A 26,669-nucleotide genomic window follows, 5' to 3' on the forward strand; every position below is an offset into this window, starting at 1 on the left:
AAAACACTTTTAAATCACAAATCTTATTCATCACACTACAAGATATGGCAACAAATTATATATGAAAACAAAAAAAAAGACAAGACACATCAGTTATCCCATTTATTTTCACATTTTATTTTAGCTGACCAAAAGCAATTTAAAAATAGTTTCAGGCCAACCACATTTCAAATGGGAGCAGCATTTAATACAAAAATAGGACAAACGTTTGACCATCTCTTCAGTAACGACAAACTGGAAGAAGAAAAATCTAAAACTATTCAAACTAAAATCATTTCAACACTTCTGCAACTCAGTAAAATACAAGTTATTTACATTTCACACAGAAGATATCACATATTTTGTTTTCAAAGCATCTCTCGAAACTTCCCTTTTTATCGAATACAACATATTTACATTTGATACAATCCATAACCATTACAAAAAGAGCAGCATTTCTTTAAAAGCCTTTGCAAGCCCATTCTATACGCTTCTTTTCCAATTGCATGTTTTAGTCTGACATGATCAATTGCATTCACACATCTTTCAATATGCAGAGAAAATTAAAGCCTCATTATAATATATATATATATATATATATATATATATATATATACACACAAACATAAAATATATATTGATTTACAGTACAAATCGGAGACAACCGACATGCTTCCATCAATCAAAAGACGTGATTTAAACACAGTATTTCGTTTTTCATTCTATTAGCAGTAAAGATAGTTACACTGGGCCAGATATCCCAACAATTTAATAAGTTACAGAAAACATGCAAATATTGCATTCCTTTTGTAGATCGTACATCACAAACTATGGGCAGGAGACGCATGGACGAGGAAAGTACTTGCATTGAGGTGGACAGGTTTATATTTGAGGACAAAAACCTTTAGTTCTGTCTTTTTTTCTTCTTTTAAAAAAACAAAACAAATTAGGTTTTATTTAAGCTAATACAATTCAAGTAGACAACAGTAACTTTTGGGAAGATTAGCAAACATAATTGGGTGTTTGTCTACCATATTCATTGCACAAGATGAGATCAGTTTAACACTGGGCCGAGACATCGCATTCGCAACCTTTCAGGCCATTTCACCAGCAGCGAAAACTACAAACAGGTTTGGAGTAAAAGAATAAAAAACATCATGATTAACAAAGACTAAATTCCCCAGTGCTAGAAGCACATTTGTCAATGTCTAGGTGGGGTTGAGAGTACAAAGAGATGAAAGTCAACCAAAAAAAAACAACAACATCTCTATAAAACTCAAAAAATGACCCATTACACTTTGACCTATGACATTACAGTCTTGCTTTCATTCACATGGATTTAAAAATGCGGTCCAACCAGACTAAAGTTACCGAAGAGGAATCTGTTTAGACACTCGTTTCTCTTTTAATTCTCAGAATATTCTAGTTCTGCCAAGTAAAAACCAAAGGTGCCAACAGTAACAGCTGGTGATAATATCAAGACGCCAATTCTTACTTTCAGCTGTTCTCGTAAGGCAGAAACAGGGAACGATTATTAAATATATAAAAAAATATATTTACAAATGTCATTTTACAGGGTTGTGTGATTGCATTTCCAGTGGACAGACGTGCTCAACTGTTTGATTGGTAACAGCCATGATTCAAGAAGTGCTATACTTCAAAACTAAGTCAAAGATAAGTTACTCGCAGAAGTTACTCACAGACTGGACGGCTGGGTTTGCGTTTGTATCGGCGCTTGATGAGGAGCCGTTTCGCAATCTTTAGGAGCTTCGTCCGAGCGTACGTACAGAAGGAAGAGGGTGACCGTGGCGAACGTCGCAGCGTTGACCGGAAAAGCCCGGAGGAGAGTGGAAGTCAGTCCACGAGTAAAAACTCTCCAACCTTCCCGCTGGATGCTCTTCCGCGTGCAGTCCATAATGCTGCTGTACTGGTACTTCCCACCAACTCCGTCGGCCTGGAGTCGGGATTTTATCACATCCACGGGATACGTGGAGAGCCAAGACGCGATTCCCGACATCCCGCCAGCGAACAGGAGTTTGGGAATCATATACGGATCCTCCGGTTCGCAACCGAGCGAGCGCGTCAGGAGATCGTATGCTAGGAAGTAAACGCCGAATCCTGGCGTCTCCCGGATAAGAGTCGTGACCATTCCTCTGTTGACGCCGCGTATTCCCTCGCGCTGGTAGATGCGAGCCAAGCAATCCAACGAGTTTTTATACACTTTCCGTGAGGATGACTTCTTCTCGCCCGTTCCTTGCATCTGCATCCGGGTTTTGGCCAGCTCCATCGGGCAGCAGATCACGCACTGGATGGTGCCGGCCGCCGCTCCCGCCAGGAACTGGTTCAGGGGCGTGTCCTCGCCCAGCCGGCGCATGGCGTTTCCCTGCACGCCGAAGACGATGGCGTTGATGAAGGTCAGACCCATCATGGGCGAACCGATGCCTTTATAAAGGCCAGACATCTGCGGGAAAGGGGGAGCAAATGATTGAACTGAACTCATTTATGCAGCGCTTTAACAATATACATCGTTTCTGAGCAGCTTTAAAGTGATTTAAAGTTTTTGTCCAGATAAAGTTAGTTTTGATTGATTCACTTCCGTTGCAAAGATCATCACCGCCTAGCAACCAACCAGAATACCCTGGCAACCACCCAGAACACCATAGCAACCGCCGAGCAACAACAAACACACCCTAGCAACGCCCTAGCAATCACCTGAACAATATGAATAAGCCATATCTCAGCACCAGAACATCGTACAGTCATGTTTGTTGGCCTGTATGCAATCATGTACCACACCCTAGCAACCAAGTGGCGAATTTTGCCACTGCAAGCACCACTCACATTTTCTTCTTAGTTATTAACTTTCAGTCCAGTCATTTTAAGCCAAAATGGGAGTCAACCTAGAACAAATTGCAACAGAAGCAAGCTCAACTGATTTTGTATCCTCAATATGTCCTGAGTAAGAAAAAAAAGCCAGAAGAATAACAATAATCCCATAACAAGATTCAACAAGACATTTTCATCTGGCTACACCCAATGTTTAGATCTGTTGTGTTATTTATGCAAATTAGCACATACGTAATTAGATTATGCACCGTTTGCCCATGTTAACAAACAATTTAAAAAAACTTGTAATATATTTTTCGCGTGTCTTGATACAAGTAATCAACTCATGATAATTTTCATGATGATATTTAAAGGTTAACGTTTTTACCCTATTCAAAAAAAGGGCTTTTTCCTTACTCAGGGAATATTGAGGATACAAAATCCGTTGAGTTTGCTTCTGTTGCAATTTGTTCTACCTTTTTTCGTAAAATGACTGGACTATTAGGGGCCGCTAACACGACACCGTTCTAACATAAAAACACTCAACGCTGAATTTAATCACATTTCCCTGAATCAAACTGAATCACAAAGTACACTGTAAATACATGTTTTTCGATGTTAAAACAAGAAGGGGTACGTTTTACAAAAAAATACTATTTTACCGTTATACTTTAAAATTTTACATTTAATTCATTGTGTTACTTGTGGACCTGCACGATTCATCGTCAAAAGATCATGATCTCAATTCAAACACCCATGTGATCGCAATGCTAAATGGCAATGATTCACCTGTGTCTATTAGCAGTATTAACATAGTAATTTTGTGCTTCATATATCATTAGTTATTAACTTATGGACCGCTAACACGACACCGTTCTAACAGAAAACCCTGAACGCGCTCCGGCCGCTCACTCGCACAACAGCGTTTGATGCTAGAAAACACAAACCTTGAATAAAAGGTAATCTCTGCGCAAACTTGTGGAAACGCTGTCGCTGTGCACATGCGTATCACGTGTCTAGTCTATAGATATGCGCGTTTGATTATATATGTGCGCAGGCGTGTAGTCTTTCTTTACAAATTGGCCTCAACAAATTACTTGTTTGGCCTCAAAAATGTATAATACAGAATTATTTAAAGCTTACACGTAGCCTTGTGAACCGAATGGTTTTAACAGTAAAGCAGGTTTCCCTGGGTCAAAAAACGGTCTTCGAAGAATCAACATCGAGTCCAGCTGAATAACAACACGATTATAGAGGAGCCGAACTAAACTACTCAGACACAGGATTCCTACAGATACTGTAAAATAAACATTTCTTGACTAGGACTACAATCAGAATCTCATTTATCAAACAATATCTTTCTTTATTATCTTGTAAATTCTAAAACTAAAAATAAACTAATAAAACAAAATGGTAGGCTACATAATAAAGTGCAGCACATGCAATGACTGTGGAAACTTCAACCATTGAAAGGACACTAAGACGAAGATATCAAACTGATTTATTTCCTTGAATATATGATTGAGCTGAAGAATGAAAGCTGTATCATATACTTGGATATTTATATGAGCAATATCACGCTCACCGCCGTGTGAAATGCCTCTATATCTATATCAGACAGACTGCAGCGTTCATTTTTTTGTTGAAAGAAAAGATTGTTTCATCCATAAAACTTTAAATAAATTTCCAATATATTGTCTTTCAATAATTCAAGCACTTTTCAAGTAGTTCTTTGTAAATATGTCTTCATAAAAGGGTTTTCCAGGACTAAAATTTCAAGTCAAATTCAAGTACTTCAAGCACCTTGTATGAACCCTGCGGACAGCAAAATAGTGTCGGCCCAGATCCGGCCCACATCCGCCCTGCATTTACTAGAAGAGTAAAATGCCATAAGATATTATATTTATATTATATCATATTTTTTTCTTAAAACAAGCAAAATGATCTGACGACGGGGTCAGAAAAATAATATTGTTTCCGTTTGAATTGAGATAAGTTTTCTGACCCCATTGGCAGATATTTTTGCTTGTTTTAAGAAAAAAACTCAATTCATTTTGATTTTCTTTCCCCAGAAAACATGGCATTTTACTCCTCTAGTAAATCCATCCTGATTTAAGAATATTTAGATATTTGGACTGGAAACAAGACAGAAATACTGAGTAAGAAAAGCATTTTCTGCAGTGTGGTACACGTTGAATCCACACGTAGCGGATGTGGGCCGGATCTGGGCCGACACTACGCTGTCTGGGGAGCTCCATAATGACACTATTGTCTTTTTAGAGCAGAATTTTAATAACTCTCATATATTCTTATAAAGTTTGATTCACTGAGTCTGTTATTTCCCTGTTGATTACTGTGAAGCTGCTCTGAGACCAGTTTGACTGTATGAAGCGCTGCAGAAATAAAGGCTTCCACCGCAGATAAATGTGACCTAGATTGAAGATTTTCTCACATACGTGACGCAGATTTGGGTTTTGGTGTCAGAGTGAACAGAGGGGAAAAACTTAGTAATATGGAGCTTCTTATTTTACTCAAATATACTGTATAATTCCTTAAACATTTAACTAAGTAATATAATAATACATTTAATTTATATATAAACTACTGTTCAAAAGTGTGTTTTTAAAAGAGTCTCTTACTCAGCAAGGCTGCTTTAATTTGATCAAAAATACAACAAAATTGTCAAAATATGAAATATTACTCTGATCTAAATCATCTGTTTTCTATGTGAATATATAGTAAAGTGTAATTTATTCCTGTGATCAAAGCTGAATTTTCAGCATCATTACTCCAGTCTTCAGTGTCACATGATCCTTCAGAAATCACTATAATATGATGATTTGCTGCTCAAGAAACATTTATGATTATTATCAGTGTTTTTGTTTGCTTCAAATGTTTTTTGTGGGAACATTGATACATTTTACTGTCACTTTTGACAGTAATGGATACTTTTTGAATAAAAATATAAATCTCTTAAAAAATATATATTTTCTGACCCCAAGCTTTTTTTTGATATATATATATAGTGAAAAAACACAAGCAGCTTTACAGAAAATCATAAAGTAAATGTGTATAATATCTTAATATACACTACCGTTCAAAAGTTTGGTGTCAATACGTTTTTTTTTAAAGAAATTAATACTTTTCTTCAGAAAGGACACATTAAATTGATCAAAAGTGACAATAAAGACATTTATAATGTGACAAAAGATTCTATTTCAAATAAATGATGTTCTTTTCAACTTTCTATTCATCAAATAATCATGAAAAAATAAAAATCTATCATGGTTTCCATAAAAAATATGTCTGTTTTCAACATTGATAATAATCATAAATGTTTCTTGATCATCAAATCATCATATTATAGTGATTTCTGAAGGATCATGTGACACTGAAGACTGGAGTAATGATGCTGAAAATTCAGCTTTGATCACAGGAATAAATTACACTTTACTATATATTCACATAGAAAACTGCTGATTTACATTATAATAATATTTCACAATATTACTGGGTTTGTTTTGTATTTTTAATCAAATAAATGCAGTCTTGGTGAGCAGAAGAGACTCTTTTAAAAACATTAAAAATCTTACCGACCCCAAACGTTTGAACAGCAGTGTGTGTGTACGCCTTATGGTCACATTTAGAGCATATTTAGTACTTTACACAGTAAAAATTGTTTCAAAGCAGCTTCACAGGAATAAACAGGAAAGTAACAGGATTATTGATGCAAACTGCATTAAATATGAGACTGATTCTGTAGAAAGATCCTAGTGTCATAATTCAGCTTAGTGTTACACACATAAACATGCATTAAAGAGAAGAATATAAAAGTGTGGACTCACGGACTCTTGCCGTATGATGGACTGGAAGCAGTGAACGGTTCCTCGATAAAGAGGTTTATCCACACTCTGAACCTGCAGTCGAACCTACAACACACACACACACACACACACCTGTAGTGTTTATTAAACTACGACAACACATCAAACACACAGCATTCAAAAACCACGGCTGGTTGTGGGAAAAGCTGTAGTTTTAAACTTTGTAAGAAGAAATCCTACAACAAACTTACTGTCACTGGATAAAAATTAATATAACCATGTATAAACCTGTAAAAAAGGTTATACACTATACCTATTAAAAAACAATGTAATCGTTCACTTATTATCTTAAGTTCTGCCATGAAGGTTTTCATAGTGCGGCCTGAATATTCAAGACAAGTAAAAGACAGTCAAAAAAATAAGAAAGAAGCCTCAAAACAAATAATACATAAACAATTAAAACAAACATACAAATGAAGCAGAGAGTGTTTTACTTTTTTTTTTAAACATGTATTTGCATTAGATATAATGCTTTAATATGAACAGTTGAACCAAAAGATTTTTATAATAATTTATAATAAAAAAATAAAAAAATATATATACACACTAGTCTACCAACTAAATATGCTAACTTACTGAATATATATATATATATATATATATATATATATATATATATATATATATATATATATATATATATATATATATATATATATATATAAATATCTTATTATTCAATATTATAAAATTTTAAAAATCTTTTAGGAAAATGTAAAAATTTCTAGAAAATGTGGTTGATATATTAAAGCCAATAAATAATGAATGAAAAAATGAAAAACATGTGCAGCGCAAGTCCGTCATATCGGCTTCATAAAAGTATATTGAGAACATTATAATTGTGTTTGGGACATGGTGAGACTTTTGTTTTTATAAAGCTCTCAATAATTATATAAAAATTAAATAAAAAATCATCTAACTAATGTTCATTTACAAATGTATATGCATTTATACGAATATAAAATACGTATATATATATATATATATATATATATATATATATATATATATATATATATATAAAAATATATATCTTTTTTTTTATTATTACACATATAAATGAGGCAACTGACATTTCAAAACATATCATCCCTAAGTTAGCAGCATCACTGCTTTTAGTTAGTAGCACTAGTATTAACTGTGAGCACACAGCTGGTATCATGTGCTTTCACAAAATGATTTATTTAGCGTCAGAAGTCCCAGAGTTCAGCATGACACGGATATGATCGAGTGTCCCGACACACAACAACCTCGCTCCGTTACACATCAGCCAGAAATAGCAGCGATGACTGTTTGCTCTGTGTTTCAGAGATCAACAGCAGGTCAGCTGACGGACTCGTGTTGAAGATGACGTACCTTCACAGTGTCGAACGGGTGTCCGACGAGAACGCCAGCAGCTCCTGAACACAAACACACAAGATTTATGACAATAACACTGAATTCTGAAAGCATGAGGACCCGTGATAATCCACTCGACCCAACACGTTCAAAGACACACGTCACATGATCGAGACCAAAGCCCTGACCAATCAGCACGCAGCATTCACCACAATATATATATTTAATTTGTATGTTTTTATGCATTGATGTATATAAATACATTATATTTTATTTTTCATATATATATATATATATTAAAATCTTTGCTAACCTGCACACTATGTTTATGTAATTATGTAACCAGCCACAGAATACGGCTGGAAAGGGATATTGATATCTAAATTATGGCTGAATTCCTGTTAAGGCAGTATTTTAGTATAAACACTGGTCATAATCAAACCAAAACAAGGACAACATTCGTATTTACTGTATATCTATCTTTGATTTCTTCATTCGGCCAAAAACAACAACAACACGTACTACAGTAAACAGTACAGTAAAACATCCACCCGAACAGGTTTACCGTGACTCGTGACTACTGTACAACTGTAATACTGTACCACTGTAATACTGTACTACTGTAATACTGTACTACTGCAATACTGTACTACTGTAATACTGTACTACTGTACCACTGTAATACTGTACCATTGTAATACTGTACCACTGCAATACTGTACCATTGTAATACTGTACTACTGTACTACTGTAATACTGTACTACTGTAATACTGTACTACTGTACCACTGTAATACTGTACCATTGTAATACTGTACCACTGTAATACTGTACCATTGTAATACTGTACTACTGTAATACTGTACTACTGTACCACTGTAATACTGTACCATTGTAATACTGTACTACTGTAATACTGTACCATTGTAATACTGTACTACTGTAATACTGTACTACTGTAATACTGTACTACTGTACCACTGTAATACTGTACCATTGTAATACTGTACTACTGTAATAATGTACCATTGTAATACTGTACTACTGTAATACTGTACCATTGTAATACTGTACTACTGTAATACTGTACCATTGTAATACTGTACTACTGTAATACTGTACTACTGTAATACTGTACTACTGTACCACTGTAATACTGTACCATTGCAATACTGTACTACTGTAATACTGTACCATTGTAATACTGTACTACTGTAATACTGTACCATTGTAATACTGTACTACTGTAATACTGTAATACTGTAATACTGTACTACTGTACCACTGTAATACTGTACCATTGTAATACTGTACTACTCTAATACTGTACTACTGTAATACTGTACTACTGTACCACTGTAATACTGTACCATTGTAATACTGTACTACTGTAATACTGTACTACTGTACCACTGTGATACTGTACTGCTGTAATACTGTACCACTGTACTACTGTACCACTGTAATACTGTACCATTGTAATACTGTACTACTGTAATACTGTACCATTGTAATACTGTAATACTGTACCACTGTAATACTGTACCACTGTAATACGGTACTACTGTAATACTGTACCATTGTAATACTGTACCACTGTAATACTGTACCATTGTAATGCTGTACTACTGTAATACTGTACTACTGTAATACTGTAATACTGTACTACTGTAATACTGTACTACTGTGCTACTGTAATACTGTGCTACTGTAATACTGTACTAGTCTAATACTGTACTACTGTACTACTGTCATACTGTACTACTGTCATACTGCACTACTCTAATACTGTAATACTATACTACTGTGCTACTGTAATACTGTGCTACTGTAATACTGTACTAGTCTAATACTGTAATACTGTGCTACTGTCATACTGTACTACTCTAATACTGTAATACTGTACTACTGTGCTACTGTAATACTGTGCTACTGTAATACTGTAATACTGTGCTACTGTAATACTGTACTACTGTAATACTGTACTAGTCTAATACTGTACTACTGTAATACTGTACTACTGTAATACTGTACTACTGTAATACTGTACTACTGTAATACTTAACTACTGTACCACTGTTATACTGTACTACTGTACTACTGTAATACTGTACTACTGTAATACTGTACTACTGTAATACTGTACTAGTCTAATACTGTACTACTGTAATACTGTGCTATTGTCATACTGTACTACTGTAATACTGTACTACTGTAATACTGTGCTACTGTAATACTGTACTACTGCAACTCTGTACTACTGTAACACTGTACTACTGTAATACTGTGCTACTCTAATACTGTACACCTGTGCTACTTTAATACTGTACTACTGTACTACTGTACCACTGTAATACTGTACACCTGTGCTACTGTAATACTGTACTACTGTACCACTGTAATACTGTGCTACTGTAATACTGTGCTACTGTAATACTGTACTACTGTAATACTGTACTACTGTAATACTGTAATACTGTACTACTGTAATAATGTACTACTGTAATACTGTACTGCTGTAATACTGTACTACTGTAATACTGTACTACTGTGCTACTGTAATACTGTACTACTGTAATACTGTACTACTGTCATACTGTACTACTGTAATACTGTACTACTGTTCGACTGTAATACTGTACTACTGTAATACTGTGCTACTGTAATACTGTACTACTGTAACTCTGTACTACTGTAACACTGTACTACTGTAATACTGTACTACTCTAATACTGTACACCTGTGCTACTGTAATACTGTACTACTGTAATACTGTACACCTGTGCTACTGTAATACTGTACTACTTTACTACTGTACCACTGTAATACTGTACTACTGTAATACTGTAATACTGTACTACTCTAATACTGTACACCTGTGCTACTGTAATACTGTACTACTGTGCCACTGTACCACTGTAATACTGTACACCTGTACTACTGTAATACTGTACTACTCTAATACTGTACACCTGTGCTACTGTAATACTGTACTACTCTAATACTGTGCACCTGTGCTACTGTAATACTGTACTACTGTACCACTGTAATACTGTACACCTGTACTACTGTAATACTGTACACCTGTACTACTGTAATACTGTACTACTCTAATACTGTACACCTGTGCTACTGTAATACTGTACTACTGTACTACTGTACCACTGTAATACTGTACACCTGTGCTACTGTAATACTGTACTACTTTACTACTGTACCACTGTGATACTGTACTACTGTAATACTGTACTACTGTGCTACTGTAATACTGTACTTCTGTAATACTGTACTACTGTAATACTGTACTACCATGCTACTGTAATACTGTACTACTGTAACACTGTACTGTTGCTGTCACAGTCTCTTTATAATGATAGGAATTATGCATTGGTCAAACAATCCCGCTTGCTATTTGTGGAATGAACCGAAGGCTATGATAGGTCGAACTCTTCTTGTTTCGCTGTTGCTTGATTTGAGCACTGCGCATACACAGAGGTTTCAGCGAAGTTTGTTTAGAGTGACACATCGCACATGCGTTGGCAGGTCTGCACATCATTTATAAACATAGGAAAACATAACCGGTGTGGCTGATCCACCATCATGTGTTCCAACATTTATGAGGCACTTAATCTTCACGTCTGTAAAATGAAACACAAGCCGATATGAAGGCGCAGCCCCCGTCCCGGCACTGGATTGGCTCGCGCAGGGGTGTGTGTGTGCCTGGAGTTTTAAGGGACATGGACAGGGGGTTATTCTGGGATCTTCCGGGAAACACATTTCACAGCACTTCAAGCATGTCTATGATTTGCTCAAGAGAATAGAAGGACTTCAAGGAGGCTTGTAGGTTACAGATTCATTTAAAAATCAATCATAAGCTTTCACTTTGACTATGCCCTATTCAGACAATCAGTCTGTGTGAATCTGAATGTGTTTTTATGACCCTGAAGGCCCAGACCACCATAACCCAATATCCAGATTTGTGTCTGATCAAAGGAATCTTTCCAGTTAAACCCTTTATGATGCATTTGCATTCCAAAAGAATTTATAATGAATGTTCAATAAATAATAAAAGAAAAAATCATAAGCAAATGAAACACATTCCTTGAATTTGTGTATATTCGTTTAGATACTCTACATTACAGGTGATGACATCATTTTATAAAAGGTTTTAAACATAAACAGCCTTTAGAATCTTTACATCTCGCAGAAGAACGTTGACATTGTAACAAAATTTAGAACGTCACAATAAATCAGTCACAATGTAACATTCCATTCCTTCGAATTCCATCACGTGACATCAACTACTTCAACATAAAGTACCGTTCAATACTTAACAACAATATATATATATATATAGCCTAGCTAAACAAATATTAAGAAAAATAAAGTAATAGACAGATAGATGATAGATACAAATTACATAATATTAATTCTTCAATTATATTAGCTCTTTAGCACATTACATAGATCTTAATACTAGGCATTTCAGAAATACAATAAACAAAAACTCCACTGTATCACGTGTCCTGCTTGACGTGGCTTCCTGCTCCAGTACAAATAATTCAGCATGTGTGAATGGAATTACATTACATAACTGAAGTTCAAAATAAACTTTATACACATGCATGATTTATGAGGATAAACTATATGAACTATTCATGACTTAAACTATATGAGTGACCGGATTTGATTACAAGTCTATCTAATTTGATCCATCCACTGGCCACACAACCCCTCCAGTAACGTTACAGGACCTGGGTTAGGACCTGGGTTAATAGGACCTGGGTTAATAGCCCCTCTTAACGAGCTTAACCGAGTCTTAATCTACTGATTCACACAGCAGACATGACATGAATGTACTGTACTGTACTCTACTGTATACTGTACTAGTAATGTATCTTACCTCCTAAACAGCCAGCAAGGAAGTCCATCACTGCTTCAAGCCGACAGAAAACCTTCCCTTTAGACGAACTCAAAGATATTTAGGATGTTTAGGAGTAAGATGTGCTCAGGCCTGTCCTGTGAGAGTTGCAGCAGAAACGCGCTGTCGTGCACGAGCTCTGCGCAAACTCGAAGTCACTAATCAGGTCGTAGTGGAAAATTTCACCTGCTAGCTTAACCACAGCCTCCTGGGTTTCACTGTCTATTTGTGTCCGGGCTTGTGATGGATGCAGGAGGTGTGTGTGTGTGTGTGTGTGTGTGCGCCCAATCGCGACTCGCGGATTTAAAAAAGGATTCCTGTTTCTCTCTTCGGTGACTCTTTACTAGGGCGAAGGCGTGTTGTTAATATTCACAAGTCAATTCTTTTTCTATTGGATGGTTAACAAGGACGTCATCGCTAGGTTTTAAAGATTCAGTGGCCAATCCTTCGCCATAGGAAGTTGCCTAATTAATATTCACGAGTTCTCCTTCGCCGTAGTAGCGCTAGCGCTAGCGAGTCGGTTCGTTCGGATGTTTCATTTCATTGAATTGCTTGACTGATTCGGTTTTTACTCAACAAAATGTTTCATTTTTTTAGATTAATAATTATGTGGTATAATCCTGTTGTTGTCGCTATATTTTCTAGATTGTAGTTCGTCTATTAGCTTGCGCACTTCGTGCGAACGCTTTGCGAATCGATTCAACAGAATCTTTCGAAAGGAATCAGGTCAAAAAGATTCATTGGACTCGTAATTCCTCTTCCGCGTTGCATCAGCATGCGTTTTTGTCTTCTAAAAGCGAATGGTACAATGCGTGTACGAATAAATTCACTCTGTCTGTAATCAATTCGAACTAATTAAATAAAGGTTTATTCATCAAATGCGCAACATTGCAACTAATCACATGTAATGGCAAGAGCTAACATGAAAGAAATAACAAAATAATGAGTTGTAAAGTCAAATAAAGTTGAATGATAAATCAGACATCGTGTATTAAACATGCACCACCGTCAGTAAAAAGCAAGTTTCTCAGTATCGCTCTTATATCAGAACATGCTGTGCATCTGTCAACGGAACCACGTGAGAATGAGGGACTGTTACAAAAGCGCTAACGCTAGACTGCGCTGATCCACGACCTTTACAGTTCTATTACACAATATTTATCTGAACAGAAGCAACAATAATGTCTTAGACAGGTAATTTCAACGATGCACTTCGCCGACTTCCTTGCAGGATCAGTGGGAGGTAGGCTATATAGTTTAAAGACTGTTGTTTGTCAGTTAATCTGGGCAAATTCTCATTTAGAAATGATGATTTGAGAGAATATATGTTAAATGCTCTTGCTATCGGTGTTTTGTTTTTGAGACAATGAGAAAATGTAGGCTTAGGCTATATAACATAAAAAGAACTTGGTGTTGCATTAAAGCAAGGAATAATAGCCTACATTTGATCAGTATGTGTCAATGGGAGAGAGAGAGAGGGAGAAAATAAAAACAAGTTAATTGAAAATAATTAATAAATAGGAGAAGAGACTAAATAAGAAGACAGAAATAGCAATGCGTCACACAGCAGAGAATTTAAGATCCCAAAGTATTATTGATGAATGAATCTAAATGCACCATTGGAAATGAATATTGGAGTTTCATTACACATTAAGTGTCTCAATTTAACCATTTCATGGATGCAGTGTTTACATACAGCAATGAATGAGTTAAAACTCATTCTCATCTCAATAGTTTGGCTACTCATTTGGCTTTAATTTCTTGGAAATTGGAATCTATTATTACACCATCACTACACGCATGTCTAAAAACTGCCAGATGCTAGTTTGTTTTCTTCATTTGAGACACAAAAAATGGTTAAAGACCATGTTTAACACAACGCACACTGATATATATATATATATATATATATATATATATATATATATATATATATATATATATACACATATCCAAGCGCAACATTTCAATCAGTCACGTCTTCATTAAACAATCATCATTTTGAATAAAGCACAACTTTTATTGGCACAGGAGATCATGTGAACAACACTTAAAGTGCTTGAATAACTTTGTTACACTTTCATTTTTTGAAGTTGTTTATCCACATCGTCCATTTATATTTGGATAGTGCATTTTCACATCGATGCTCAAAAATGACAGTTAAGGGGTGAAAATTGAGTCAAGAACCCATATAAAGTTCTATATAGAATTCCATGGAGGGAGTATAGATGTAAACTTAATTTACACCATTATTCACTTATGTATGTATAAAAAAATGATATAAAACAGATGAAGGCATAAATATGATATAATATATTAAAAGCTTTACGTCAAAATCCTCAATTAGCACTAGTGTTTAGAGACAGAGGTTCCCATCTCTGTTCCTGGAGTCAAATTGTATTAAAGTCCCCCTCTAGTCAATAATTTTAACCCCTTAAAACTCATCTTTGATCACCAAAATTACATATGTAAACGCTTTTTCCATAGCTTTAATGTAACTCGACACCCTTGCCTCATTTAGTATGCGCGGTTCTGTGAATATGCAAATGAGCCCCGCCTCCACTCACTCACTCACTCACTCAGAGATCCACTGGTTGACGATCACACGTTGATCTGATTGGTTACAAGGTAGTTTGTGACGTCAGAAACACCAGCGATTTCAAAGCGTGTTTTTGAGACTGTCTTTGGTTCACTGCAGTTTTAAGCAGAAAATACTCAGCAATGCTGTCGACTTATGAATTTACACATGGTTTGAGTTAAAGCATATTAAAAACACCACATATAAACAACATTAAAAACATGATATCACCACACGCAGACTTTAAACATTTTGGGCGTCTTCCTTCTTTAACCCATTCATTTCAAGTCTTATTCCTCTACTAATGATCTGATGAGTTGAACCTGGTGTGTTTGTGTATGAAGAGTTTGAACATATTGATCAGGATTGGGAAACATCGGTTAAAACTTGTACTTTTCAGCAGCTCCTCCCAAACATACTGAATATTTAAAACTTAACTTGTTCTGCATGTGAATTATTGGAAACTTAAACATACAAAAAACTGATATTGGTATGTGTCGTATTCGAGTGCATGATTATTATTACATAATGCAAGACAAACTGTTCTTCAGAGACGCTTGATTTGCTGTTTTACAGGAGCGTGTGGCGTAGCGGTCGGATATCCACTGGATACTGTCAAAGTAAACTCATTTTACTGCATGTTTATCAAGACTCTTAAAGGCACAATATGTAAGATTTCTGGATTAAAATATCCAAAAACCACTAGAACAATGTTATATATTTTGTTGAGTTGTGTATTTACTGTACATTATCCCAAATGTTTCCAACAATCCAGAGAAATTAGCCGTTTTAACGGCCCGTGTCATTGGTCGCCGGTCAGTGATGTCTAGGGCTGGGTACCGAGTTTGTTACTTTTTAGGTACCGACCGAATTGCCTCGATACTACCGAGTATCGAAACATGTCTGGTTTTTCGGTACCAAGTTTCGGTACCTAAGTGGTTAATCTCGTCAACGTCAGTGAAACAATAAACATGCAGCATGATTGGCTGTGCCGGAAAAACACTAGTTTACGCGGCTGCCCAGAGACGTCGCTCGTCGCACGTGTGGCTGTAGTGTGTGTGTGTGTGTGTGTGTAAGCGTCCAACCCAGATAGATAGAAAATATGTGGAAATGATCAAAAGTGTACCTATCTATGTCAGAAGGCAACACGGTAAATCTGATAAGGCACTTAAAAGCGCCCAGAATACACTCGAGAGTAGAAAGTGTATCCGTCTTCGACTACAAGAACTGGAGCGCGTCACATATAAACCAAAACTCAGCGTATAGGATACTTGCCTCACAGACATGAAGAATAGTCCTATATACGGTCAAAATATGTCTACTTCTAAACGAAACAATTAGAAATAAATAGTTTGATTACCTAATCCATATAGGCGCGCGCGTTCACTACTGCAGGGATGACGAGTCAGCATCAAATTCGCAATAATCATCTTTGCAGCCAACACGTTTAGTAAACACTTGTTCATTAATAAACAATTAAAATATCTCCTTGCTATCGTTTCCCGACACATCCATAATCATTAGGCTACTTTCGCCAGTGCTTTGCGTAAGCTTCATGTGTGCTGAGCGCGAGCATATATCCCGCACCCCAGTAGTCTATATTTAATTCAATTCACATTTATTATAGCATTTTTCACAATACATATCGTTTCAAATGAGCTTTACAGAAAATGCATGTGTCTAAATTACAATTTAGAGTGATCTGTTATCAGGGGTGACTGTGTGTAATGCATTTCAATTCATTTTCATTCAGTTTCATTGTTAAACAATGCATTAAGAAAAATGAGCTAATTGAAGTAAAGAATACATGTTGTTAAATGATTAGGAAACAGAAAACTTTAGCATTGGTGCTTTTTTACAGACTCAAAATATGTGTAAAAAAGTCAACACACTGACTGAAAAAAAAAAAAAATAATTTTTTAGGTAATGTTATATTGTTAAAACTGGTTTCATAAAATTGGTATCGAAAAAAGTATCGATCAGGAACCGGTATCGAAGTCAAGGTATCGGTATCGGTATCGGATATTTTGTTACGATACCCAGCCCTAACCTCGATTTCCACCTTTACTTTTGTAGAAACCATCCAAACATCAAAGACACTTTAATATGTTTTATTAGACGGATGAGCAAAACGAATCATTTTAGCTCTTATTTTTTGAATCTCTTTTTGTTTATTGATTTACCGCAGAAAGCAAATCAGACACTATTTGTCAAGTGTGTAGCATAATCAGAAAGAGTTTTATTTGTAATACTGCATTTTCTCTCCATACAATGTTTTAAAATGAACTGCATGCCATTTAACAACAGTCATCCAGCTTTTATTAAAACGATATTCTAATATCAATCTAGTTTACTGCAAAGTGCAACAAGTTACGATATAACACAACTTTCAATGTAGTTTTAGTGTGATTTGTTTGATCGAGTGAAACAGCGCTGCGTTACCCAACAGTTCAAATTAATAAAACAAACTGACATGAATTAGTTATTCAGCCTGTTTCATTGGAATAAAAAAATAATAATGTGAATTTAAGTGATCAAACATAACCGTAACAAAGTTCAAGTTCAGAGAAGAAGGCGGTGAACGTTAATCATAACTTTAATCTTAAAATAAACATAAACATTCATTCAAAGCGAAAGGAGCGGCAACTGCAGTATAAAAGAGTAATAAAAACAGCTGTGTTCACAATAACGTTAATAAAACTTTAAAACATTTGCTTATTCATGAGCCGTTCATATTCAAGTCCCATGATTCCACGCACAGTTTTGAAACAGTGGCGAAACTTACACACTGTGCCTTTAACTCCAGACATGAATAATATGATCTCCTCCAGATTAAGTTTGTTCAGCATCTGCACAGGTCCGAATCCAGACTCAGAAACAGTTCACTGGAGTCTGGCAGTGCATCGTAAAGACCGGCAAAAAAGAAGGGGTGAGAAATGCTTAACATCATTGCTTTCATGCAGGGTTATTATAGTATCTTTGAGATAATATTCGTTTTTTTATTTAAATTTTGAATCAATTTCATTTGAATTTTAGTAATTTTGCTTTTGTCTTTTTATTAGATTTTATAAAAAATATGTCTATGTTGTTTTATAAATTTAGAAGTAACAATTTTGTGGGTTACGCTTTATTTTAAGGTGTCATTGTTACATTATATATTTATGTCGTGAGTAATATTAAGCAACTACATGTACTTACTTGGGTTAATTGCATGTAATTATGCACAATTTACTGTTATTACGATGGTAAGTACATGCAACATATGTAACAAGGACACTGTAAAATAAAGTGTTACCATGTTTTGTTATGGTTTTACTGTAGTAAACTATAATATCCAGTGCTCTGTCGTAACCGATTACATGTAGTCTGGATCATGTAATCAGATTCCAAAAATGTACTACTTATAATTAGATTACATTACATTTTAAAAAGCTCATAATCAGATTATAGTTGCTTTTGTATGGATTTCATGCTTGCATATTATTCACACAATGGCAGTAAATTATTCCTAATTTATTGATTCTCTCAAATTCAGTCACAGAGTCCAATTCTCACTTTTAACTATGACTTTTGCCTCAATAAACTCTTAATTACTGCCTATTAATAGTTAGTTAGGTAGTTTAGGTGTGGGGTGGATTAAGAGATGTATATGATCATGCAGAATAAGGCATTAATATGTACTAATAAACAGCAAATTATAAATAGCATGCTAGTAAGCATCTGATTAAATAATGAGAATTGGACCCTAAACTAAAGTATTAGCCATAATTCTTATTTTTACCCTTTTAAATGTATTTTCTTGTTTTAATGTATAAATGTGGTACAGAATAATCCCATTCAAATCTAAGTCATAAATGAGTTAGGTCAAAAGTGATCTAGAAGTATTCAGAACACATTAGCATAACCATCTGGTGCTCTCCGGGCTTTTTTGAGTTTTCAAAACTTGGTAAAGGTTATGGCACTTGCTTTGTGAACATATACATGAAATATATTTCAAATAAAATCTTTTTTTTTATTTTTCATCACAATAAATGTAAAATGTTACAACTTTTTTCACTTCAGCAATAATCTGCTGAGTGTTTCCTTCAAAAAGAGACCAAACTTCAGTCTGTGATCGACAGATTCAAGATTCAGTTTGTTGAAAATTTCATTTTCAGGTAAAAAAGTGAAAGTAACTACTGCATAAGTTTAATTTAGTAACATTAAAATCCCCTAAAAATACAAAATATGAAATAAAAAACATTATCTTAAAAAATTAAATATACAGTAAAATATTTATTTTTTGATTTTCTTTCATTTGTGTCCAATACGCGAGCAGTTTCAGAGGCTAGAAGTTACTAACTACAATTTTTGTCATGTAATCAGTACTTTATTTATATTGCACATTTACCGACAACAGACGTTGCTTTACAACTATGACTACAATTCACAAGTACTGATGATGATGACCCTGTGAATGCAAAAGTTACTGAATAAAAGTACTGTAATAATAGAGATGTAGATTTTTGGCCTGCATAAATAAATAAATAAATGTCTTACTCAGTATTGTTGTCTTGTTTCCAGTCCAAATATCTAAAAACTCTTATATCAAGATGCATTTACTAGATGAGTAAAATGACAAATTTCATATATTATGTCCTGTTTTCTGGGGGAATTAATCAAAATTAAGTGATTTGATGCTTAAAAAAAGCTAAATTATCTGCCAACGGGATAAGAAAAATAATCTTAAAGGTGCAATGTGTAATGTTTACATAATAGGATCTATTGACAGAAATGCAATATATGTTAATATAATATATGCAATATATGTACAACTATGTTGCATAATGAACTGTTTTGTTTTTATTGCCTTAGAATGAGCAGTTTTACTGAATAATTAAGTAAACATAATTTCTTAATTTATCCTTGTAAAGAAACCTCATTGCTGAATCATCAAAACATCACTTCCTGTCGGCCACCATAACTTTTGTTGGTTGCAGTTTGTAACCTCACCACTAGATGCCGCTAAAGATCACACACTGCACCTTTAATCCAAACAGAAACAAAAATATTTTTCTTTCCCCATTGGCAGATAACAAATAACCAAAAACTCACTTCATTTTTATTTATTTGCCCATGTCTTATTTCATTTCACTCATCTAGTAAATGCATCTTGATTTAAGAAATGTTTGATATTTGGACTGGAAACAGGACTTGGTATTTTTGGCCTGAATGTGGATGTGATTTGTGTGCTCCAGGTTCACGGCTTCTTCAAGGGAATGTCTTTGCCCGTCAGCACGATATCCATGACCTCGTCGGTGGTGTTCGGCACGTACCGCAACTGTCTCCAGTGTCTCGCTCAGCTCCGCGGGACCGGCGCTCACAACTCCAAACTAGACGTTTTCCTGTCCGGCCTGGCGGGCGGCGTGGCACAGGTGCTTTACCAAATATTTTACGTTTCTTTTTTTACGAATCTTGGTAAAGGTTTTGGCACTTGCTGTGTGAAAACACAGCAAAATCATGGACATGATTCAAAAAGGTTAAATGGTCCTGGAAACAATAGTCAGACTTGTGCTCATAGTATGGCAAGCCGTTTTAACTTTGATTTATTTCCAGGATATGAATTCTTGTATGAACAATTCAATTTTCACTAGTTAAAATTATAATTATTGATGTCAGGAATTAGATTTCTACTAGTAACAATGGGAATTTTTGATATCAGGAATTACATTTCCACTAGTAACAATGCTATTTTTTGATATCACGAATTTAATTTCAACTTAAAAACTATAATTCTTGATATCTGTAATTGTATTTTCACTAGTGAAATGTCACCATAGGCTGCCATTCAAATTCAATTGTTGATATCAAGAATTGATTTCTTTCTGGTTGAAACTCCAATATCACATAACAGAAATACAATTCTCATTAGTAAAAAGCTTTATTTTTGATATCAATAATTACATTGTTACTAGTAAAAATGCAAATTCCTGATATCAATAATTCAATTGTCACTGGTTGAATTGTTTATTCTTGATATCAACAATTGAATTGCTACTAGTAAAAAATTTTTTTTTTGATATCTGAAAATGTATTTCTGTTATCAATATAATTTAAAATCCAAATTGGCTTTCTTACAAATAACAATCACATTCATGATATCAGAAATTAACATTGTCACTATTGAAAATGGAATTATTGATATCAAAAATGAACATTGTTACTAGTAGCAATTCATTTGTTGATATCAAGAATATACATTTGCACTAGTAACTGTGTAATTGTTGATATAAAAAATAAAGCTATTTACTAGTGAGAATTGTATTTCTGATATGTGATATTGGAATTTCAATAAGTAAGAAATCAATTCTTGATATAAACAATTGAATTTGAATGGCAGCCTATGGTGACATTTCACTAGTGAAAATACAATTACAGATATCAAGAATTATAGTTTTTAGTTGAAATTCAATTGTTGATATCAAGAATTATAATTTTAACTAGTGAAAATGTATTTGTTGATATCAAGAATTCATATCCTGGAAATTAATAAAAGTTAAAACGGCTTGCCATAAACGCTAATTTATTGAGATATCAATATATATTTTGTTACAGTTGCGTATTGGACGATTTTTAAAACTACATTTTTAATGTCTTTGGTATGAACCACTTTTAAAGGGATAGTTCACCCAAAAATGAAAATTTGAGGGAGAGTAATGACTGACAGAATTTTCATTTTTGGGTGAACTATCCCTTTAAGTCATGAAAACTGTGTGTTTTTGCTCAGATCTCTGTGATGTCTCCGGGTGACCTGGTGAAAGTGCGTCTTCAGTGTCAGACGGAGAGCCGGCGCAGGGGAGTGTGTGCCGGGAAGCCCCGATACAGCGGGCCGATCCACTGTTTGCTGAGCATCGCTAAACACGAGGGCGTTTCAGGGCTTTACAGAGGAGCTCTTCCTCTGGCCTTGAGAGACGGGCCTTCGTTCGCCACGTACTTCCTCACCTACAACACCCTGTGTTCCCGACTCACGCCAGCGGGACAGGAGGAGCCCGGTGAGTGCACACACTCCACGCGTTTACACCTTCATCCTGCCCTCACACTCATCTAACACATCTTTCCCTCGCGAGTCAAAATGACCTGAAATTTTAAAATTATACTTATTTTATTTCAATTTGAATAAATATTTTTATTTTTTAGTGCAATTTTTTTAAACCTTTAAATGACTAGATTTGAGCAGTAAATAAATAAATAAATAAATACGAATTTAAGCTCATTTCCTCACATTCTTTCAACTTTAAAATTAAAATAACTCACAATTTCATGCATAACCCTTCTAATTCAGCTCTAAATATCTTACTTTGTCGACCTCTTGTGGAAAATAATAATATATCATGATATTTCATGACTCTAGATCAGGGGTCGGCAACCCAACACTGGCACGCGGAGGGTTAATCGCTGGCACGCAAGCAAGCGCGAGAGGGGTGTGTGTATTTCATTCAGATAAAGTAGCCTACCTCCCACCTATATACAGATCTACATACTGATGTAATAATTCCTTGTAGTAACAGCTTGTTTTATTAAGTTAGGAGTTATTAATATTATTAAAGTGTGATTATTAAACTGCACAAGTCATTGAAAGCGTGCAGCTCTAATAAACCATTGGTCAGAGTGGTGGCGCTGACCACTGCGCATCAGCAAACAAGTTATCCAACTGACACCTTAAAGCTCGTTCCGCTGCAAATAGTTAATGCTATAAATTTCAACCAAGTGTATAGAGTCCTTATTAAACATTCCATACATGTTAAAATGACTGCGATGCATGTGGAAACTCCGTTCATGCGGACCTGATCACTTCATGTTTTTTCTCTGATTGGAAAGATTATGGCACAGTGATGAACTCGGAAACTTAAAAATGGCACTTTATGACAAATTGGTTGCCGACCCCTGCTCTAGATGGGCTTATATCTCTATATGGAGTAAATGAGCTGTTCCGCTGGGTCCTAAAGTCAGTTCTCTTCGGTGTGCGTTCAGACACACATGTAGACATTATTAAATCATTTTTTTGGTAAAGTTTTAGCATTTTTTTATTTTATTTATATAGCACATTTCATACACAATGGTAATTCAAAGTGCTTTACATAGACTAAATTAAAATAATCAAAAGAAATAAGAATGATAAAAAAATGTTTAGAATAAAAAATAAATTAAAATACAGTAAAACTCTTTTACAGAAATATGAAATATAGTGAGTGTCCTTACAGTCTGGTTTAGTCTGGTCTGATCTGGTTTCTGTGTTTGTGTTGTCAGAGTGGAGTGTGGTGCTGTTGTCCGGTGGAGTCGCAGGAATGGCCGGCTGGTCTGGTTTAGTCTGGTCTTTTCTGGTTTAGTCTGGTCTGGTCTGGTTTAGTCTGGTCTGATCTGATCTCTGTGTGTCTGTGTTTGTGTTAGAGTGGAGCGTGGTGCTATTGTCCGGTGGAGTCGCAGGAATGGCCGGCTCTGGTTTAGTCTGGTCTGATCTGGTTTAGTCTGGTCCGGTCTGGTTTAGTCTGGTCTTTTCTGGTTTAGTCTGGTCCGGTCTGGTTTAGTCTGGTCTGATCTGATCTCTGTGTGTCTGTGTTTGTGTTAGAGTGGAGCGTGGTGCTATTGTCCGGTGGAGTCGCAGGAATGGCCGGCTCTGGTTTAGTCTGGTCTGATCTGGTTTAGTCTGGTCTGATCTGTTTTAGTCTGGTCTGATCTAGTCTCTGTGTTTGTGTTAGAGTGGAGTGTGGTGCTGTTGTCCGGTGGAGTCGCAGGAATGGCCGGCTAGTCTGGTTTAGTCTAGACTGGTCTGGTTTAGCCTGGTCTGATCTGGTTTAGTCTGGTCTGATCTGGTCTCTGTGTTCCTGTGTTTGTGTTGTCATAGTGGAGTGTGGTGCTGTTGTCCGGTGGAGTCGCAGGCTGGTCTGGCTTAGTCTGGTCTGATCTGCTTTAGTCTGGTCTGGACTGGTCTAATTTAGTCTGGTCTGATCTGGTTTAGTCTGGTCTGATCTGGTTTAGTCTAGACTGGTCTAGTTTAGTCTGATCTGATCTGGTTTAGTCTGGTCTGATCTTGTCTCTGTGTTTCTATGTTTGTGTTGTCAGAGTGGAGTGTGTTGCTGTTGTCCGGTGGAGTTGCAGGAATGGCCGGCTGGTTTGGTTTAGTCTGGTCTGATCCTGGTTTAGTCTGGTCTGATCTGGTTTAGTCTGGTCTGATCCTGGTTTAGTCTGGTCTGATCTGGTTTAGTCTGGTCTGGTTTAGTCTGGTCTGGTCTCTGTGTTTCTGTTAGAGTGGAGTGTGGTGCTGTTGTCCAGTGGAGTCGCAGGAATGGCCGGCTCTGGTTTAGTCTGGTCTGATCTGGTTTAGTCTGGTCTGATCTGGTCTCTGTGTTTCTGTGTTTGTCTTGTCAGAGTGGAGTGTGGTGCTGTTGTCCGTTGGAGTCGCAGGAATGGCCGGCTGGCCTGGTTTAGTCTGGCCTGATCTGGTTTAGGCTGGTCTGATCTGGTTTAGTCTGGTCTGATCTGATCTCTATGTTTCTGTGTTTGTGTTAGAGTGGAGTGTGGTGCTATTGTCCGGTGGAGTCGCAGGAATGGCCGGCTGGTCTGGTTTAGTCTGGTCTGATCTGGTTTAGTCTGGTCTGATCTCTGTGTTTCTGTGTTTGTGTTATCAGAGTGGAGTGTGGTGCTGTTGTCCGGTGGAGTGGCAGGAATGGCGGCTGGTCTGGTTTAGTCTGGCCTGATCTGGTTTAGTCTGGTCTGATCTGGTTTAGTCTGGTCTGATCTCTGTGTTTCTGTGTTTGTGTTATCAGAGTGGAGTGTGGTGCTGTTGTCCGGTGGAGTCGCAGGAATGGCCGGCTGGTCTGGTCTGATCTGGTTTAGTCTGGTCTGATCTGGTCTCTGTGTTCCTGTGTTTGTGTTGTCATAGTGGAGTGTGGTGCTGTTGTCCGGTGGAGTCGCAGGCTGGTCTGGCTTAGTCTGGTCTGATCTGGTTTAGTCTGGTCTGGACTGGTCTAGTTTAGTCTGGTCTGATCTGGTTTAGTCTGGTCTGATCTGGTTTAGTCTAGACTGGTCTAGTTTAGTCTGATCTGATCTGGTTTAGTCTGGTCTGATCTAGTCTCTGTGTTTCTATGTTTGTGTTGTCAGAGTGGAGTGTGTTGCTGTTGTCCGGTGGAGTTGCAGGAATGGCCGGCTGGTTTGGTTTAGTCTGGTCTGATCCTGGTTTAGTCTGGTCTGATCTGGTTTAGTCTGGTCTGATCTAGTCTCTGTGTTTCTATGTTTGTGTTATCAGAGTGGAGTGTGTTGCTGTTGTCCGGTGGAGTCGCAGGAATGGCCGGCTGGTCTGGTTTAGTCTGGCCTGATCTGGTTTAGTCTGGTCTGATCTGGTTTAGTCTGGTCTGATCTCTGTGTTTCTGTGTTTGTGTTATCAGAGTGGAGTGTGGTGCTGTTGTCCGGTGGAGTGGCAGGAATGGCCGGCTGGTCTGGTTTAGTCTGGCCTGATCTGGTTTAGTCTGGTCTGATCTGGTTTAGTCTGGTCTGATCTCTGTGTTTCTGTGTTTGTGTTATCAGAGTGGAGTGTGGTGCTGTTGTCCGGTGGAGTGGCAGGAATGGCCGGCTGGTCTGGTTTAGTCTGGCCTGATCTGGTTTAGTCTGGTCTGATCTGGTTTAGTCTGGTCTGATCTAGTCTCTGTGTTTCTATGTTTGTGTTATCAGAGTGGAGTGTGGTGCTGTTGTCCGGTGGAGTCGCAGGAATGGCCGGCTGGTCTGTCGGGACACCGATGGACGTGATTAAAGCTCGTCTTCAGACGGACAGGAGATATCGAGGACTCGTTCACTGCATTAAAGAGACCCTGAGGAACGAGGGCCCTGGGGTTTTCTTCAGGAGTCTGGGAATAAATTGCTTGCGTGCGTTTCCCGTGAACATGGTGGTCTTCGCCGTGTACGAGGTCAGTGTTCGTGTGCTCAGATCTCCGTCTCTGGACCAGCTCTCATGATCACATTATTTTCGGTTACACTTTATTTTAAGGTGTCGTTGTTACAGTGTAATTATATATTTAAGTACTGAGTAATAATAATTAACTACATGTACTTACTATAGGGGTAGGTTAGGATAAGGGTTTGGTTTAGTTGCACGTAATTATGCATAATTTAT

General features: G+C 36.5%; 2 protein-coding genes across 7 annotated transcripts in view; one reads left to right on the forward strand and one right to left on the reverse strand.

The window, feature by feature from the left end:
• Nucleotides 1-88: 88 nt before the first annotated feature.
• On the reverse strand, nucleotides 89-13,769 carry slc25a29 (solute carrier family 25 member 29). The gene is made up of 4 exons (XM_077240261.1): nucleotides 12,931-13,769; nucleotides 8,046-8,089; nucleotides 6,651-6,734; nucleotides 89-2,440 (listed from the first exon to the last, which is right to left on the reverse strand). The coding sequence occupies exons 1-4, from the start codon at nucleotides 12,956-12,958 to the stop codon at nucleotides 1,676-1,678; spliced, it is 921 nt and encodes a 306-aa protein (XP_077096376.1). The 5' UTR covers nucleotides 12,959-13,769; the 3' UTR covers nucleotides 89-1,675.
• The window catches only part of slc25a47a (solute carrier family 25 member 47a), a 32,777-nt gene continuing 19,811 nt past the window's right edge, over nucleotides 13,704-26,669 (forward strand). For 2 of the 6 annotated variants that reach the window (XM_077240263.1, XM_077240264.1), the window contains exons 1-6: nucleotides 13,706-14,191; nucleotides 16,103-16,146; nucleotides 18,384-18,455; nucleotides 20,764-20,940; nucleotides 22,293-22,557; nucleotides 26,231-26,463. In XM_077240263.1, coding sequence (XP_077096378.1) covers nucleotides 14,155-14,191; nucleotides 16,103-16,146; nucleotides 18,384-18,455; nucleotides 20,764-20,940; nucleotides 22,293-22,557; nucleotides 26,231-26,463 — 828 coding nt within the window. In that variant the 5' untranslated portion in view covers nucleotides 13,706-14,154. Of the gene's footprint in view, nucleotides 14,192-16,102; nucleotides 16,147-18,383; nucleotides 18,456-20,763; nucleotides 20,941-22,292; nucleotides 22,558-26,230; nucleotides 26,644-26,669 lie in introns of those variants that run through there. The other 4 variants (XM_077240262.1, XM_077240266.1, XM_077240265.1 and 1 more) reach the window with 4 other exon arrangements.

This window comes from Siphateles boraxobius, unplaced genomic scaffold (assembly GCF_051911475.1).
Source record: "Siphateles boraxobius isolate OS27281-9 unplaced genomic scaffold, OSU_SipBor_1 222, whole genome shotgun sequence".
NCBI classification, from domain to species: domain Eukaryota; kingdom Metazoa; phylum Chordata; class Actinopteri; order Cypriniformes; family Leuciscidae; genus Siphateles; species Siphateles boraxobius.

Coding starts and splice junctions, on each gene's coding strand:
- slc25a29 (XM_077240261.1), bottom strand. CDS start 12,958: ATGGACTTCCTTGCTGGCTGTTTAGGAG. Junction 8,090..12,930: donor CCTTGCTGGCTGTTTAGGAG/GTAAGATACATT, acceptor GTTTGTGTTCAG/GAGCTGCTGGCGTTCTCGTC. Junction 6,735..8,045: donor ACCCGTTCGACACTGTGAAG/GTACGTCATCTT, acceptor TGTGTGTTGTAG/GTTCGACTGCAGGTTCAGAG.